General features: G+C 41.0%; 1 protein-coding gene across 5 annotated transcripts in view; it reads left to right on the top strand.

Moving 5' to 3' along the window:
- The window catches only part of marchf8 (membrane-associated ring finger (C3HC4) 8), a 179,642-nt gene that overhangs the window by 150,391 nt on the left and 14,163 nt on the right, over nucleotides 1-15,088 (top strand). For 3 of the 5 annotated variants that reach the window (XM_072436559.1, XM_072436560.1, XM_072436561.1), the window contains 2 exons: nucleotides 4,304-4,383; nucleotides 5,643-6,473. In XM_072436559.1, coding sequence (XP_072292660.1) covers nucleotides 4,304-4,383; nucleotides 5,643-6,473 — 911 coding nt within the window. The remainder of the gene's footprint in view (nucleotides 1-4,303; nucleotides 4,384-5,642; nucleotides 6,474-15,088) is intronic. The other 2 variants (XM_072436563.1, XM_072436564.1) reach the window with 1 other exon arrangement.

Raw genomic sequence — 15,088 nt, forward strand, 5'->3', positions numbered from 1 at the left:
TGAATATTATAAGAACTTCAAGAACAAGTCCAAATCTCAGTGGGTTGGTACTAGATACGGTTTGATTCAGGAAATGAGATGCCTTGGTTTTAAGTATGTAATAAATTGCATTCTATAATTGGATACGCGTAGGAACTATTGTTGTCGTTAGATAATCCTGCAAAAATATGACTTGGGTAAAATGGATTTTGCTCACAATAATACTTGAAGGTAGAAGCTGATTTGTATTATATTTATTCACACTTTTTGATTCTGTTTTTTAAGTTGTGTTTTAAAGAAAGAAGTTTATTATCAAGACATTAGCAAGTGGATAATTATCATAGAAAGGAAACACTTGTTTGTGTTGTAATGTGCAATAGGCAGTGTGTTAACATTAACACTGGTGGGACCATTCTCATTCCACCAGTGCGTCTGCCGCTGTCTCCAGTGTCTGTAGTTTCTGACGAGATGTTCATCGATTCTGGTGAGATTCCTCGGTACAGTTCATTGGCAACGAGCATACATTTTAGTAGCGCAGGGTCACGCAGTGTAAGCTCTGCCCTTCACATCGGACTTCCGGTGCATTCAGGATTGATTTGGGGATGTAGTTGTTTGTGAAAAAATCATTATGTGGGCCGCTCCTGTGCCTCGGTGTGACCTTTTCCCATCCACTCAGCCCATTAAGAGTGTGGGTCTGCCCCGCCCTGCTGCAGGAGCACTTCTCCTGTAACTCACCTCTGCTCAGTGACAACTACACATTCTGACTGTATTAGAGGCCAACTGCAGGATGATTCCAACTGCAGGGTGAGTCCAACTGCAGGGTGAGTCAAATCAAATCAAATCAAATCAATTTATTTTTGTAAGGCCCAAAATCACAACAACAGTTGCCTCTGAGGGCCACAGGGAGAAATGAATCAACAATGTCTGTGGTGGCGATGGAGTCAGACAATGTCTGTGGTGGCGATGAAGTCAGACAATGTCTGTGGTGGCGAGGGACGATGTCCCAGGGTCCTCTGTCCTTAGACTCTCCAGAGTCCAACTGCAGGATGAGTCCAACTGCAGGATGAGTCCAACTGCAGGATGAGTCCAACTGCAGGATGAGTCCAACTGCAGGATGAGGCCGACTGCAGGATGAGGCCGACTGCAGGATGAGGCCGACTGCAGGATGAGTCCAACTGCAGGATGAGTCCGACTGCAGGATGAGTCCGACTGCAGGATGAGTCCAACTGCAGGATGAGTCCAACTGCAGGATGAGTCCAACTGCAGGACTTAATGATAAGATGTTGCTTCATTCCAGATGTGAGGAATACCAGGATAACCAGGTTCCAATCAAATATGGATTTTACTTCATTACAATGATTTTGATGCCAAGTTGTTACTGTTTTTATTGTGTGTTTTGTTCTAAGACAATTATGGAAGAAGCAGAATGAACTTTGCTAGATCTTACAAAGAAAAATCAACAAAGCTTATGAGTTATGTTTCTCTGGATTCTAAACTATCAGTATTTGTATCGGCCATGAAAAAACCCATATCAGTCCATCTCTAATTATTTTATTGGGATTATAAAGATGGATATGGACAACAGCAGAATGGAGAAGGACCAAACTAAGCCCACATCAAAACTAAACAAGGACAAACATGAGCACAGCCTAAATGAACCAATATTGTATTTGAATTAAATGACAATTTGTTTTGTTGCTTCACATTCCAATGTAAAATTCATCACAGCAATTGCAAAACACTGTATGAGAAATGACTTTATAAAACAGGCCAATTCATTTCAATGATGAAGGATTTAAACGGACACTAACAAATGCCTGAGATCAAATGAATAGTTCACGAAAAGGTAAGGAGGCTAATTCATTTTTGTGATTATTCAGGTCGAAAAACAATCGTAAGAACTAAAAAATTATAATTGTGTCAACTTTAGAAACAAAATTATGTATTTTTTATTAAATATATCATCCAAAAAATACATCTAAAAGAAAACGATGGGCTGTTTTTATTTATTTATTTCGTATTATTATGTCATTCAGAAAGTTTGAAATGAAAGCAAGTTGAAAATTAAACTAAATTAAACTGTTAATAATCGTAAAGCAAAAATGGTGTAACTTTAGTCAAAACACTGGTTGTGGTTTAAGGATTCGCAGAATAAAATGTCTGGTGGAGGATTGTATATTGCGGGGGTCAAACACACGTCCATTACTCTCGGCCCATGAGTTATAAATTCAATCCTCCCTTCGTTTCATATTCAATCAATAGGTAATTAGTTCTTAGTTAATCTGATCAGGCCCCTGTGTCCGTATATTAACCGCCCAAACAGTCTCCAACAGGATTATCCACATGAGCCTCACCCTGGGATCAGGTCTGGTAATAGCACTTGGAAAGAATAAGTATATGAAAGATATTTACTCATTTAAAGAACATAAAACTGACAATGTGTTTTCATAGTAAAGGTGTTTCTGTCAAAAGTCCAGGATGTTGTAAATATAACTCCAGCTTCTCATCAGCTGATTCACATCAAATATATTGACTCTTTAAACTTTTATAACACAACATATTCCACTTGTATCAGTCAAATCATGCTTCTTCCAATAAAAACTATGGGGGAAAAAATCCATATTGCAAAAATATATTTATTTAAAGGCTCCAGTGCAATTCCTGTTTTCACCTAGCCCCTATCCCCGCCCACATCCCTGTAAATAGTTGAGATTATTTGAAAGATTAAGATCGAGTGACACACGTTGGCTTCAAAAATCATACAAATATAAAACCATGTAAACGACACGCTGCTGCTCCTTACCTTGAAACGTTACTCTGAAGAGGCGGGGCTTATCAGTTTTTAACAGGAAGTCAATGAACCTGTTCCTATTACTGAGCTGTTTTAGATCAGCTCAATATTGCAATTCACAATGATCAAAATGTAGAATTATTATCTACCTAAAAAACATCCTTTCTTAAGTAAACGTACGTCTTTTAACTAAAAACTGGTACTTCACATTCAGTGTGATGCGTAATAATGGAAAAGGGCAATACACATTCAGCCCGCCCTTACTTTTGAGCACACAAAAGCCAACAGTGTGACTAAGCCTCTGCGTGCGCGCTGAGGAGTGAAGCAGCGTGGGCTGAGATGAATTTTCAAGACAATTTCCATACTAAAGTAGCCACATATGGGACTCCCTAAATGTGCTGTATTTTATTACAAAGCGGGAGGAGCAAAAACCATAACACTTACAGATAGATACACCTTTCCTAAACCTAACCTTTCCTAAACCTTACCTTTCCTAAACCTAACCTTTCCTAAACCTAAACTTTCCTAAACCTTACCTTTCCTAAACCTAACCTTTCCTAAACCTAACCTTTGCAAAACCTAACCTTTCCTAAACCTAACCTTTCCTAAACCTAACCTTTCCTAAATCTAACCTTTCCTAAACCTAACCTTTCCAAAACCTAACCTTTCCTAAACCTAACCTTTCCTAAATCTAACCTTTCCTAAACCTAACCTTTCCTAAACCTAACCTTTCCAAAACCTAACCTTTCCTAAACCTAACCTTTCCTAAACCTAACCTTTCCTAAACCTAACCTTTCCTAAACCTAACCTTTCCTAAACCTAACCTTTCCTAAACCTAACCTTTCCTAAACCTAACCTTTCCTAAACCTAACCTTTCCTAAACCTAACCTTTCCTAAACCTAACCTTTCCTAAACCTAACCTTTCCTAAACCTAACCCTAACTCTGAAATCATCTAAAATAAACATTTGCAAAGAACAAATCTATATACTACCTGTCCCTGCTTTGGTGGAAGACTGTATTTAAAAAAAGCTGCAGCAGCACAATGTTTTGACTGCATATCTTTACAGCTTTCGTCTAAAGTTCACTGTCCCAACCTGTCCTTTACCTTTTTCTCCCACTATCACGTTCATCGGATTGTTTTTCTGTTTGCTCTGTTCCGCTCCGGACCAGACGTCTCTTGGCACAGCTTTGATGAAATAGATTAACTGTTTCTATTGACTTTGCCGTCTTGGTGCTGTGGGCTTCAGCGTGTGACTAGTTTGGATTATTTCTGCATATTCGGGCCAACCTCTGAGAAAATCCCCGTATCTGAGCCGTCCGATGGAAACATGGGCACTGACTGGAGTATAAACCTTGTCTATTTGCTTCTCAATGGAGATAGAAATGCATTGAGGAAGGAACAGAAAAGGCAGGCGCTGAGCAGGGATTGGATGTTGGAGCCTCTTGCCGTATGTTTCCCAGGGTTGTTCTTGTCGTTGTTGTTTATGTGAAGATTGTGATAATTTAAGGTGTGGTGGTCTTCTGTTTTCCAGGCGGGGAGCCCAACTTCTGTCAACGCGCCGTGCAGCTTCTCAAGAACGTCAGTGTCGCCCTCCAGTCAGGACATCTGCAGGTAAAGACCACTCTGATGCCTTTAAAGGTGGAATATGTAGGATTTGGTAGCACTTAAAGATGGAATATAAGAACCAAAAACATTATGACGTCTCACAAAGCCTGCATTTTCGATTTATAATAATCTTATTTTATCCTGTAATGTTGCCTTTGAACTAATTGCTTTTCATAATTATAAATTATTGTCCCCCTCAAAAAGTAAGAATTAAGAGTTTTGCCCCGTATAATGTAGTTTATTTTTTTGTATTATTCATGTTTATCAGTTGAGAGTTTCAAAAGAGGCATTGATTTAATATGACATAATCAAAACAGCAGAAAAGCAAACAAAATGCTAGCTTCAAGTCCACGATGCTCAAAAGGAGTAGGAGGAGGGGGAGTTTTAGATTTATTTTAGTGTCTTGCCCCTCGTGTCTATGATTCATTCACACCATTTCCAATATCATAATCACATTTGTGCTGTCAATTCATTTTCATTCATTTTTCAGATTCCTTTTCATAATAACATTCATATGCATATCAAATACAAACATTTGTACTTTGAATACCCAACACATAACTTCTTCATCCATCAATATCAATGCAGTTTGCGTGCAGTGTATTCACATTTTTAAACATGGCAAATGTGTCTAATTGAAATAACATGCTTTAAAAGTTCTTAAGAATAAACGATAGAACACTATGCTCTGCCTGAAATGAAATGTGTTTGGGCTTTAAAAACATGAACAACAACACAGCAGTTTTACACCTGGAAAATAAATGTATCTAAACTATGACATGCTTGACATAAAGTGAGAGAAATGTCACATATTGCTGCTTCTATCTTTGAAAAACAGGTGCCTCTACATCCTGCATTGCCCCATAAATATTTTTTTTCGTGTACTTTGTTTACTAAAATGCACTTTTAATCTCACCGTCTGTAGCGTGAGCTGAGGTTTCCTGGTCATATGATTTACCGCCTTCATTTGGTTTATGGCATGCTGTTGTCAACGTGGCATAGCAGCTGTTGCCTTTAGACGGTTGTAAACTAGTTTATAGAATGGGGAATGTTTAGGTAGTTTTTAGTTTCAGGTAGTTTCAGTTTCAGAGCTTCCCTTGTGTGTAAACATTTAAAAAAATCCCTAAAACCCAAAAATGTTCAATCATGTGTTTTCAGCTGCATGACGTCTCTTTCATTTCTCTTTCTGTTCTTTCCTTCCATTTTCCTACACATGATCCTAAACTTCCCTTGTGTCTTCCCATACGATTCTATTCAAACATTAGCGTTGAGGATCAGGACTGTCCAAAAGAGACGGCTGTAGTTCTCGTGAACGACAAATCCCATGAACCAGGAGCTATTGCCACCATGTGCGTAGACGTTCCATCCAGGAAAGCTTCAAAACAGCACGACTGGCTGTCCTTACTCCGACCAACAACCGCCAACATTCGGCCGCAAAGTGCCCTTAGATTTTCCCTGTCGCTGAACGATGTTGGACAGCGAGTAGATCACCTTTGTCGCGGGTTGAACTTTATCGACCGAACTTGCTCAGACGGAGACCTCGGAGCTAAAACCGAGCAATCGCCGGTCATCGAACAACAGGTCCAAAACGGAAAACTACCGGCCGAAAATTCCAACCCGTCCTTCTTGGTCCCGTCTCTAACTAACAATTGCAAATACATGCTATCTATTCCACCGGCTAACTCTTTGCCAGTTGCCCAAAATCCAATATCCACCCCAAACCCCAACCCATCCTCAAATTCCAACTTCCTTCGACGATTCCTTCCTTTTTCCCGATCCTCAACATCGACGAGTCTCCAGGCGTTCGATCTCGGAAGCTACACTTCACATCTTCACATCACCAAGTCGTTCAGCACGCTCCTCGAAAGCAACGAGCCTAGCCTTGTCCATGCCGACGTTTCTGGGGACGACGACGTGTTTGAGGAAGATGGAACGGCTCCGAAACGTCAACTTGTATCAGAAAAAAAAGCGGGATTAGGCTTCCACGCTCCGATGTGCTACATGGATGAAGATGCGGACTTAGACGGATGTCCGACACCGACGTCCGCCTATGCTGAGCCCATATCGCCCTTCTCTCTATCGGGAGACTGCTGCAGGTGGGTGGATGTTAGAGTAGATGGATGCTGTAGTCCCCGTCCTCCGCCCACGCCGCGTCGTTATAGAATCCAGAACGAACCCTGTGCCAAATGTTTCAAAGACATACGGTTAGATGACCTGACGTGACTTCTGTTCTCATGTTCTCTGCCGTTGGGGAAACATGTTGAGAGATGATCAATCAGGCATTGACCTTTTATCATGAAGAAAGACATATCCATGACCAATTATTACAACCATAACGATTGGTCATGGTTGTAACGATGGCCAATCAATATGGTTGTAACGATTGGGCAATCTTGACAAAAATGGATAACATGAATCATTATTTTGTGTCCAGATAACAATATAAATGTGTTAAAACATGTCTATAAACTTACGTCGAGGTTTGAATATTGACAAATGTAAAATGTCATCTTAATATCACCTTAAACACTATTTGACATACATTTTTTCAATTTCAGTTTCAGTTTTTTTTCTTCAGTTTTGATGTAGTAATATACTCCATATTAAAATTTCCATATCTTTTGAAATGAAATTCACAATAGTATCTACATTTCGATACTTTCCCCCTCTAGACACCTGTAAAGTTTTAAAATGTTTAGAGATAAAAAGATGCAAATGACAATCCACTGCACATATTACATGAGCATAAAACTCAAACTAAATGTGTTCTCAGGGGAAAAAGAAGATTGCAATGGAAATGAGTTTAACCCTGGAGACGTTTATTGACCACGAGTACAGGAGCTGGGACATGAACACCACTTTTTTGGAAGGAGAAATTGACTGAAATGTGATATACGTTGCTTTTTTACTTCGCGTTCAGAATCCATTCTCGTTCTGTTGATCCTGTAGTTGAACCTAGACAAATCTGATTGTCTCTCACACTCCAAATCTACAAAATCCACCTTTCTTTCTACCCATAACCCAATGTTTTGTCATTTCATCATGTTTAGTTTCATTTCTATTGATTTTCTCTCATCTCCACCAAGTTTCCCCCAAGTTTCCCTGTTTTCATTACTTCAGGTTTTACACGAGGGCAAAGATAACACATCGATTTTACCCTAGAACAAGTTTAGCGATTAAAGCGGCAAAAAAAAGGAAAGGATAAAGAGACAAGTGAGAAATGAAAGCGCCTGATTTGGGATTCCTCTGTACGTGCCGACGACTCAGAGTTTGGAAAGTGTCTGTGGTAAATAGTGGTTGAATTAGCTGAACAGTGGAATGTGGCGGCTCAGACCTGCTCTTTACACCTCACTTTAGACATGCCCCGGGCTATTTTTCAGCTTGGCTCCATTGCCAGCAACCATAGGAATACTGACAGCCATCCAAAAGTGAAGACCGAACTTGGAGAAAACTTCTCTGTAATGCATTTATTGAATTACAAGTGTTTACATGGCTTAAGAAAATACTCTTATAGATGCTTTTGGTGGTTTATATGAAAACGTGTTTATAATGAAAATGTGTTAAAGGTATTGAACTTTATAAGTCGATCACCCTTTAACATTGTGTTCTTTGTAAACCGCATAATAATATAGATTTAAAATGGTAATTATAGAACTGAGTCGATGCTACATGACATATTAGTCTTAATTTGTCAAATAATCACAACTAAATACAAGGAAGTGGCAAGTGAAAAACAGAAATTGATTGAAAACTCAAACATGCAAGAATCCATTAAAAACATACAGCTTTGAGTAAACTAAAGATGAAGAAATGCTATTGTAACAAGGTTTTAAAAGCTCCATTGAAGCTGATTTTGCTAGTTTGATTAAATCTAACGTGGGGCAGATCAAGTTATTTGGAAAAAAACTTCCAGTCTGGCTTTTTGCTAAGTAGTGGTCTGACCTCATTCCCTCGCAGCTGGCCTCTCTTCCTGTTTCAAATGGATCTGCATGGGCAACAGCCGTTTAGGACAAAAGTAATTGATTGCCGCCTTCTGGGGAAGAAGGGAAACAACCTGTTTTTCTGTTTACGAGCATGCGTTCTATATGTATTCTATAATTGCTTACTCAAGGTTGTATTTGATTAAACATCTTTTGAAGTCCCCTTTGTAAAAAACACATCTTCCATTTAGCAGCTTGATATTAGGTTTAGAATGCGTAAGAAATGTTTTGTATCAAGTAAAGAGTAGGTTGTTGTGACCTTCTTGTACGGTTCCATTTTCCAACCCAAATAGAGTCCAGGACTAGATGTGGCCACAGGACTTGACATTTGGGCCCCGAGTCGAGTGCATCGATCGGACCTTAAGCCACGTGCCAGTTCCCCGGTCTCTCCTCTCCTGATCCCGGTCTCTCCTCTCCTGATCCCGGTCTCTCCTCTCCTGATCCCGGTCTCTCCTCTCCTGATCCCGGTCTCTCCTCTCCTGATCCCGGTCTCTCCTCTCCTGATCCCGGTCTCTCCTCCTCTTCTGATCCCGGTCTCTCCTCTCCTGATCCCGGTCTCTCCTCTCCTGATCCCGGTCTCTCCTCTCCTGATCCCGGTCTCTCCTCTCCTGATCCCGGTCTCTCCTCTCCTGATCCCGGTCTCTCCTCTCCTGATCCCGGTCTCTCCTCTCCTGATCCCGGTCTCTCCTCTTCTGATCCCGGTCTCTCCTCTCCTGATCCCGGTCTCTCCTCTCCTGATCCCGGCCCGCTGCGCGCCTTCGCTTTCAGATTACCACCGACTCCTACGTCATGTGTCTGTGACGGAGAGGGCCAGTTTAGACTCAAAGTGCAGGTGCAGAGATCAGAGGCCAGATTAGCCTCTCCGAATAGCCCCACGTCCTGAAGATAAACAGCTGTCAGGTGTCTGCGAGCATGAGGCCTGAACCGGTCACGACCTTACCTGGGTTTACACATGTGTTTGCGCTGCTGTTGTGTGAGTTAATTATTATCCTCAGCTCCTGTTATCAGCTGCAGATAGTTTGAAGTCTAAGGCGGAAGAAACGTGACATTTTCGCCAGCATTTTTTGCAGAAACCTCCAGAGAAATCAGTGTTTGAATAAAGGAGAACATGACGGAATGCTGTTTGGGTCTTGAGCTGCTGGAGTTTGGGAGAATTGTTACCAAGCAGCCACTATGAAACATATTATGAATGTATTCTTATTCAGTTCAGTGCAGAGACTGTCTAGACAATGTCGTTGCATAAACCAAGACGTGAAGCTATTCTCTGTTATAAATACCATTATTCATTGAACAATACTTCGAGAGGATAATAGTACTTTTTGAACTCATTCAAATGGTTTGGAGTTCAATTCCCTGGCGCAGTACAACAAAATGGCTGCTATACAGACCCTTCCAGGAGTGATGTGTTTAGAACAGGGGACTGGCCTGATTCCATCACATTCATTTAAATGGGACAGCAAATAAAAAAATATGGAATTTGGTCATTTGTAGACAGCTCACTTTATAATAACTAATAACTTAACCTTAATTTACCTTAACAAAGCATGAACAAAGACTTGCCTGGTGGGCAGGGCTTACAAATACATATTCGAGTTCTCAGACTCGATCTTCAGATTCAGAATGACTTTTGGAGGGAGTCGAAACATCTTGTTTTTCTAAGAACAGTGTCCAGATGACTTCAACTGAATCTTTCTCTATAATGCAATACTCCTGGACGAATGAGGAAATACCGAAAGATCCTGCTCACATCACATCCTGCCTTTGAACTGAGAGAAGTGGGGGAGGTGGGGTTGGGTGGGCAGAGGTGTCCACAGTGGGGGAGAGGGGGGTAGTCTCAAACCTGGAGTAGAAGGTGTTAAGCTCATCAGCCAGTTTGCGGTCGTCTGCAGCGAGGGGGCTCTGGGCTTGTAGTTGGTGAGAAGCCCACTCCACACAGAGGCGGGGGTGTTGTTGTGATCTGGCTCTCGGCACCTCACTGCTAAATCCGTACTTTGCATCTTTGTAGCGCTCTCTATCACCGGCCCTGTGCGCTGCCTCCTTCTGCTGCTTCAACTTCCTCAGTGTGGGTGTGAACCAGGGTTTGCTATATTGAAAGTGACTGGTGTGTGATGGTATAATGCTGTCCTCACAGAATCGAATGTATGACCGTACAGTGTACTATCTGTGGCAGCGCTGGAAACCTCCCAGTCTGTAATGTCCAAACACGCACGTAGCTCATCTACTGCTCCTTTAACCATGTTGTAAGGTTTCTTCATCAAACACATACCTGGAAAGGTATTTAGCCTCTTTCATACTGGTTTCATTAATCGCTCAAACGTTCTCTGAGCGCTTAGAATCTCGTTGTTGCAATTTCCCCCACAAAGTCATGCAATAGAGCTTAAACCTGAGGTTCTTCTGTTATAAGTTCATATAAACCATCACTGCACTTGGTCTGAGCATTTCTAAAGCCAAATTGTTATTCAGGATGCTGGTCACGTTGCCTAATGGCTTCATTTTATTCATGTTTTGTTCATTCCAATGAGTCACCTACTACCACAAGATTTTAACGCATGTTTTTGAATCATTATTTACCTTGCATTTGAATTATGCTGCAGTTCTTCTACTTTGCCATTGCAACACTCGTATACATGTTGCAGTTGTAGGATGAAGAGAATGTTTTCAGTTGTGAGAATGGTCGTGTTATGACTGAATATTTCACAGTTCAAATGAAGCTCCAAGCAGTATGTGTCACTCACACTTTAATCTCACGACAACAGAAACGTCGCACCAACCATTGGCTTTTCATTTGCACCTTCTTTATGCACTAAGACATGCCTAGATATTGTAATAAATTTTCTTTTTTGTTTTCTTTCCGTGCGTCTGGCTCAGACAGTTGGCTTTCACTGGAAGTAGCAGCCTGCGTTCTTCTATTGTCACAAATCCAGGATCCACCCTTTTGGTTGAATGAAGGAAATGGCTTTGGTCCAGGCGTGCCCAGCCCTACACTAAGTTTCATTTCACTCTAGTTTTCTGCACCAACTTGTTATTTTCTGAAGATTCTTCCCTGTTTTGAGCAGGTTGTTGCTAAGCCTATTGTGAATAGTTTCTTGGCATGGCAGGTTTCTACAGTCCCACAGAGCACTGGCACAGCGCTTTGGCCTGACGCACAAGAAAGGAAAACGCAGACGAGAGAGCGACTCTTGGAGCATAGAGGGTATTTATTATTTGTTATCAAGACCGTGCATAATTAAGTGTGCGCTGTGAAACATTCCCCCTGGAGAGTTCGCCACTTGTCTCCCTCGAAATGTTAGTGCTTTGCCTTGAATATAAAAGGCTGGATATCATTTCCATCTGTTGTCTTGTGTTTTAGGGTTAGGCTGCACGGACCAGAGGAGGAAAGAAACAAAGTACAAAAGTCATTTTTACAGTGGATACTTTTCACTTTAATATTTGAGAGTGGTTATCTGTACTTTCTGCTTGAAATGCATTTGATTAGAATTTTTACTGTTGACCAAAAATCTGCACAATTCTTTATCAAAATCACCACTTTTAAAACTTGAAAATTTCTCAAAATCTGCTTAAGATACTTGGACCTTTTTAAAGTACACTTTGAAATGGGTACTTCAAAACTTTAAGTAGATTTTTTTGTGTACTACTTTTTACTTTAGTGTTTTTATTTGCGCTTGTATCTGTACTTTTACTTCTTCTACCACTGACACAGACCATACGAACATGTCACTAAACCTGGACTAAACCATCAGATTGATACTGTGCCCCAGGAGTAGACAAAATCCTATTTTTATTGCTATATTTACTGCTATGAATGATTCTTGGATCAAAATAAATCGGCAAGCAAACATCTTTTGAGTTTAGCATTTTGAATTGTGCAATAAAAAAGAAGTGCAAATCATGTGTATGTGTCAACAAATGCAGAGATGTGGCTAAACCAGTCTGAATGTGCTGCTTTGTTCTTCTGTTGACACGCTACAGCTTATTAAACGTGCGTGTGCATGTGCGTGCGTTTGTGTGTTGCACATTCGTTCAGCTTGCCTTCCTGAGCGTGCTACACTTTTGGTGACACACGAACAAGTTTAATTCAGCAGCAAATGAGCTGAAGTTGTTGGGGGGGGGGGGGGGGGGGGGGGGGATATTTTTATTTGTTTTCTGGTGAATTTGAGGGAAGCATGGAATTTGAAAATATTTGCTGTTGTGTTTTGTTCTTTTATTTTGGACTTTGCACAAATAGTTTCTCCTAAATATGTAAAAACGTTGGACTTGTTCAGATCATTTCAGTGTGTAGGAGTCCTCTGTCTGTGTCATGTGGACACTGCCATGCGGCTTCACTTCTCCCTTTCTGTCACCAGAGGGCGTCACACACCTCATCCAAGCGTTCAAAGGAAGGATCAGGTTTTAATTATTGTAGCGTTGGATAGTGTATAACAGTTATTATTAAGATATTTTAGACACAGTATTTTTTTAACTTAAATTCATGTACCTACGCTGAACAAAAATATGAACGGAACACTTTGGTTTTTGCCCCCATTTTTCATGAGCTGAACTCAAAGATATGATATATATACACAAAAGACCCATATCTCTCAAATAATGTTCACAAATCTGTCAAAATCAGAATTATTATTATCGGCAATTATTATTAATAATGATTGCTCTTTCCCACCTCACACGTGTGGCCTATCAGGATGCTGATGATGCTGCATGATTATTGCACAGGTGTGCCTTAGGCTGGCCACCACTCTGAAATGGTTTGCTTTATGGGGGTGTCATCCATCCACAACCGTTGCCTCATGTTGCAGCGTAATAATGCACGGCCCCTTTACATCTGTGCACTCTTCCTGGAGCTGAAAACAGCCCAGTCCTTGCATGGCCTGCAGACGTCACCCACTGAGCAGGTTTATGAAAACAACAAACATGTCTCCTTTAAACTCAGCCCTGAGCTTCTGCTCGTTCAGAGCAGCAGCAGGAGGCTCAAGTCTGACCATATTTCTCTCTTTTCTTTGTTGTTCATTGGGGATGAGTAAAGACTGGCCTTTTCCTCTTTGAGAATTTTACATTCATTTTCACATTGATTTGGAGTCAGTGTTTCACTTACAGTACAGCCTTCTCTATTCTACTGGCTGTTATTTGCTACAATTGCTCCCGACTTACCCTCTTACCAAGCCATCTCTTATTTGTTGATTATCAGAGAATAGTGTTTGTATTTGTGTGAACGTGTCTCTGATGAGCGCAGTACCTTTTTTAGATCACCAGAGGGTGCAATAGAGTCCACCAACACCGTTTCAAGCAGTATGGGAAATGTCACTCACCTTGACACGTCATCTACCCTATGTTTGTCGTGCTGAGAACTTGAATGAGGAAATGATCAGTTCACTGAAATGTATGGACTTTAAAAACACAGAGGGTCCCACCTCATGACATCAGCCAGTGGAGCAGATTGTTTTTACAACTTGAAAAGGAGAAAATACAGCCTTTCTCAACCATGTGTGAGCGAAACAAAACACAACTCCAGATATATTTTTTAAATAATAATAATAAAATGATGTGCTCAAAAAGTCAGTTCATAATTCCATCCTTACACAAGCGTAACGCCGAAGTAAAACTGCTGCGTTGGCGTGTTGTTGGCTCACTCCTACATCAAATCTACATCCCAGCTTTCTATCTGTTGGCGTCGAGCACTTTGTGGGTGGAACTCCAGCTCCCATCTCCTCTCCGTCCCATGCAAGCTCCAGCAGCCCTGTCTCCAGCAGTAGAGCTCCACCGAACGTTAATTGTGCCTCGCTTTCCCCCTTAATCCCATCACTCCATAGACACCTACAGAAGTGACCTATTTTTAACTTCTCTTTGTTCACTTCGCGGCTCCTAGTCTCTTCACTATTCACGCCAACCTTCACATCCAGAAATAGTCTGTGTCCCTCCAGTGTTCTTATCCTCAAGTGAGCTGGGATCTGAGCCTCCACCCGCAGCCTCCACCCGTGTCTCCTGTCTTCTTGTGGCCCATAAACAGTTAAGGGTTTAGGTTAACAAAGTAGGCCTATGTTAGACCTTCATAGACAGAAAATACAGTATTTTTGTTGCATTCGATGTGGTATTTCAACAGTAAAAAAGTATTACAGCTCTTTTATTCAACTACATAGCAAGTTATTTTACACGCACACGCTTAAATCTAGCCTTTAGATTTGCTTCTCAAATCAACTAAATCGTCACAAAATAACAGGCGTCACGAGGAAGAGATGGCATGACATTTCTGTAATCTCTCCTCCGTGTTGGATACTGTCTCGTTGCAGATCCAGACACGATTCTGACCTTTTAAAACTTGTATTTTGTTCAAGACAACTTCATTGGGTGTGTGCCGGGAATGATAGATTATTAAAACAGTCGTACAGACTTCTAATCATACTGAAGGGAACTGCAAATTCAATTCTCAAACTCCAATCGGCTTTCTCACCCTTTTTCTTTCTGCCTTTTTAACATCACAACACTAGCTGAACCTGGACTAGACCATGTTTCCTCTGGTGCACTTTGGAGTGTATCGGTTCGGTCCGACACAAACCTTATAGTTGTCCGTTTCTTCAAACGGGACATTTACATAACGCACGCTGATGTCAGAACACAGCACTTTTACACTTGCAGTGACTCGTGACTGCCGCTTGTCTGCTTTTACGTTCACCACAAAGAGTTGCAAAATAGTTCTATGTATTTCCATGAAAACAATGCTGCAGATTCCTCGTTTTGTG

The sequence above is a fragment of the Eucyclogobius newberryi genome, unplaced genomic scaffold (assembly GCF_026437365.1).
Source record: "Eucyclogobius newberryi isolate DKJ021-1_F unplaced genomic scaffold, fEucNew1.0.hap1 SCAF_8, whole genome shotgun sequence".
NCBI classification, from domain to species: Eukaryota; Metazoa; Chordata; class Actinopteri; order Gobiiformes; family Gobiidae; genus Eucyclogobius; species Eucyclogobius newberryi.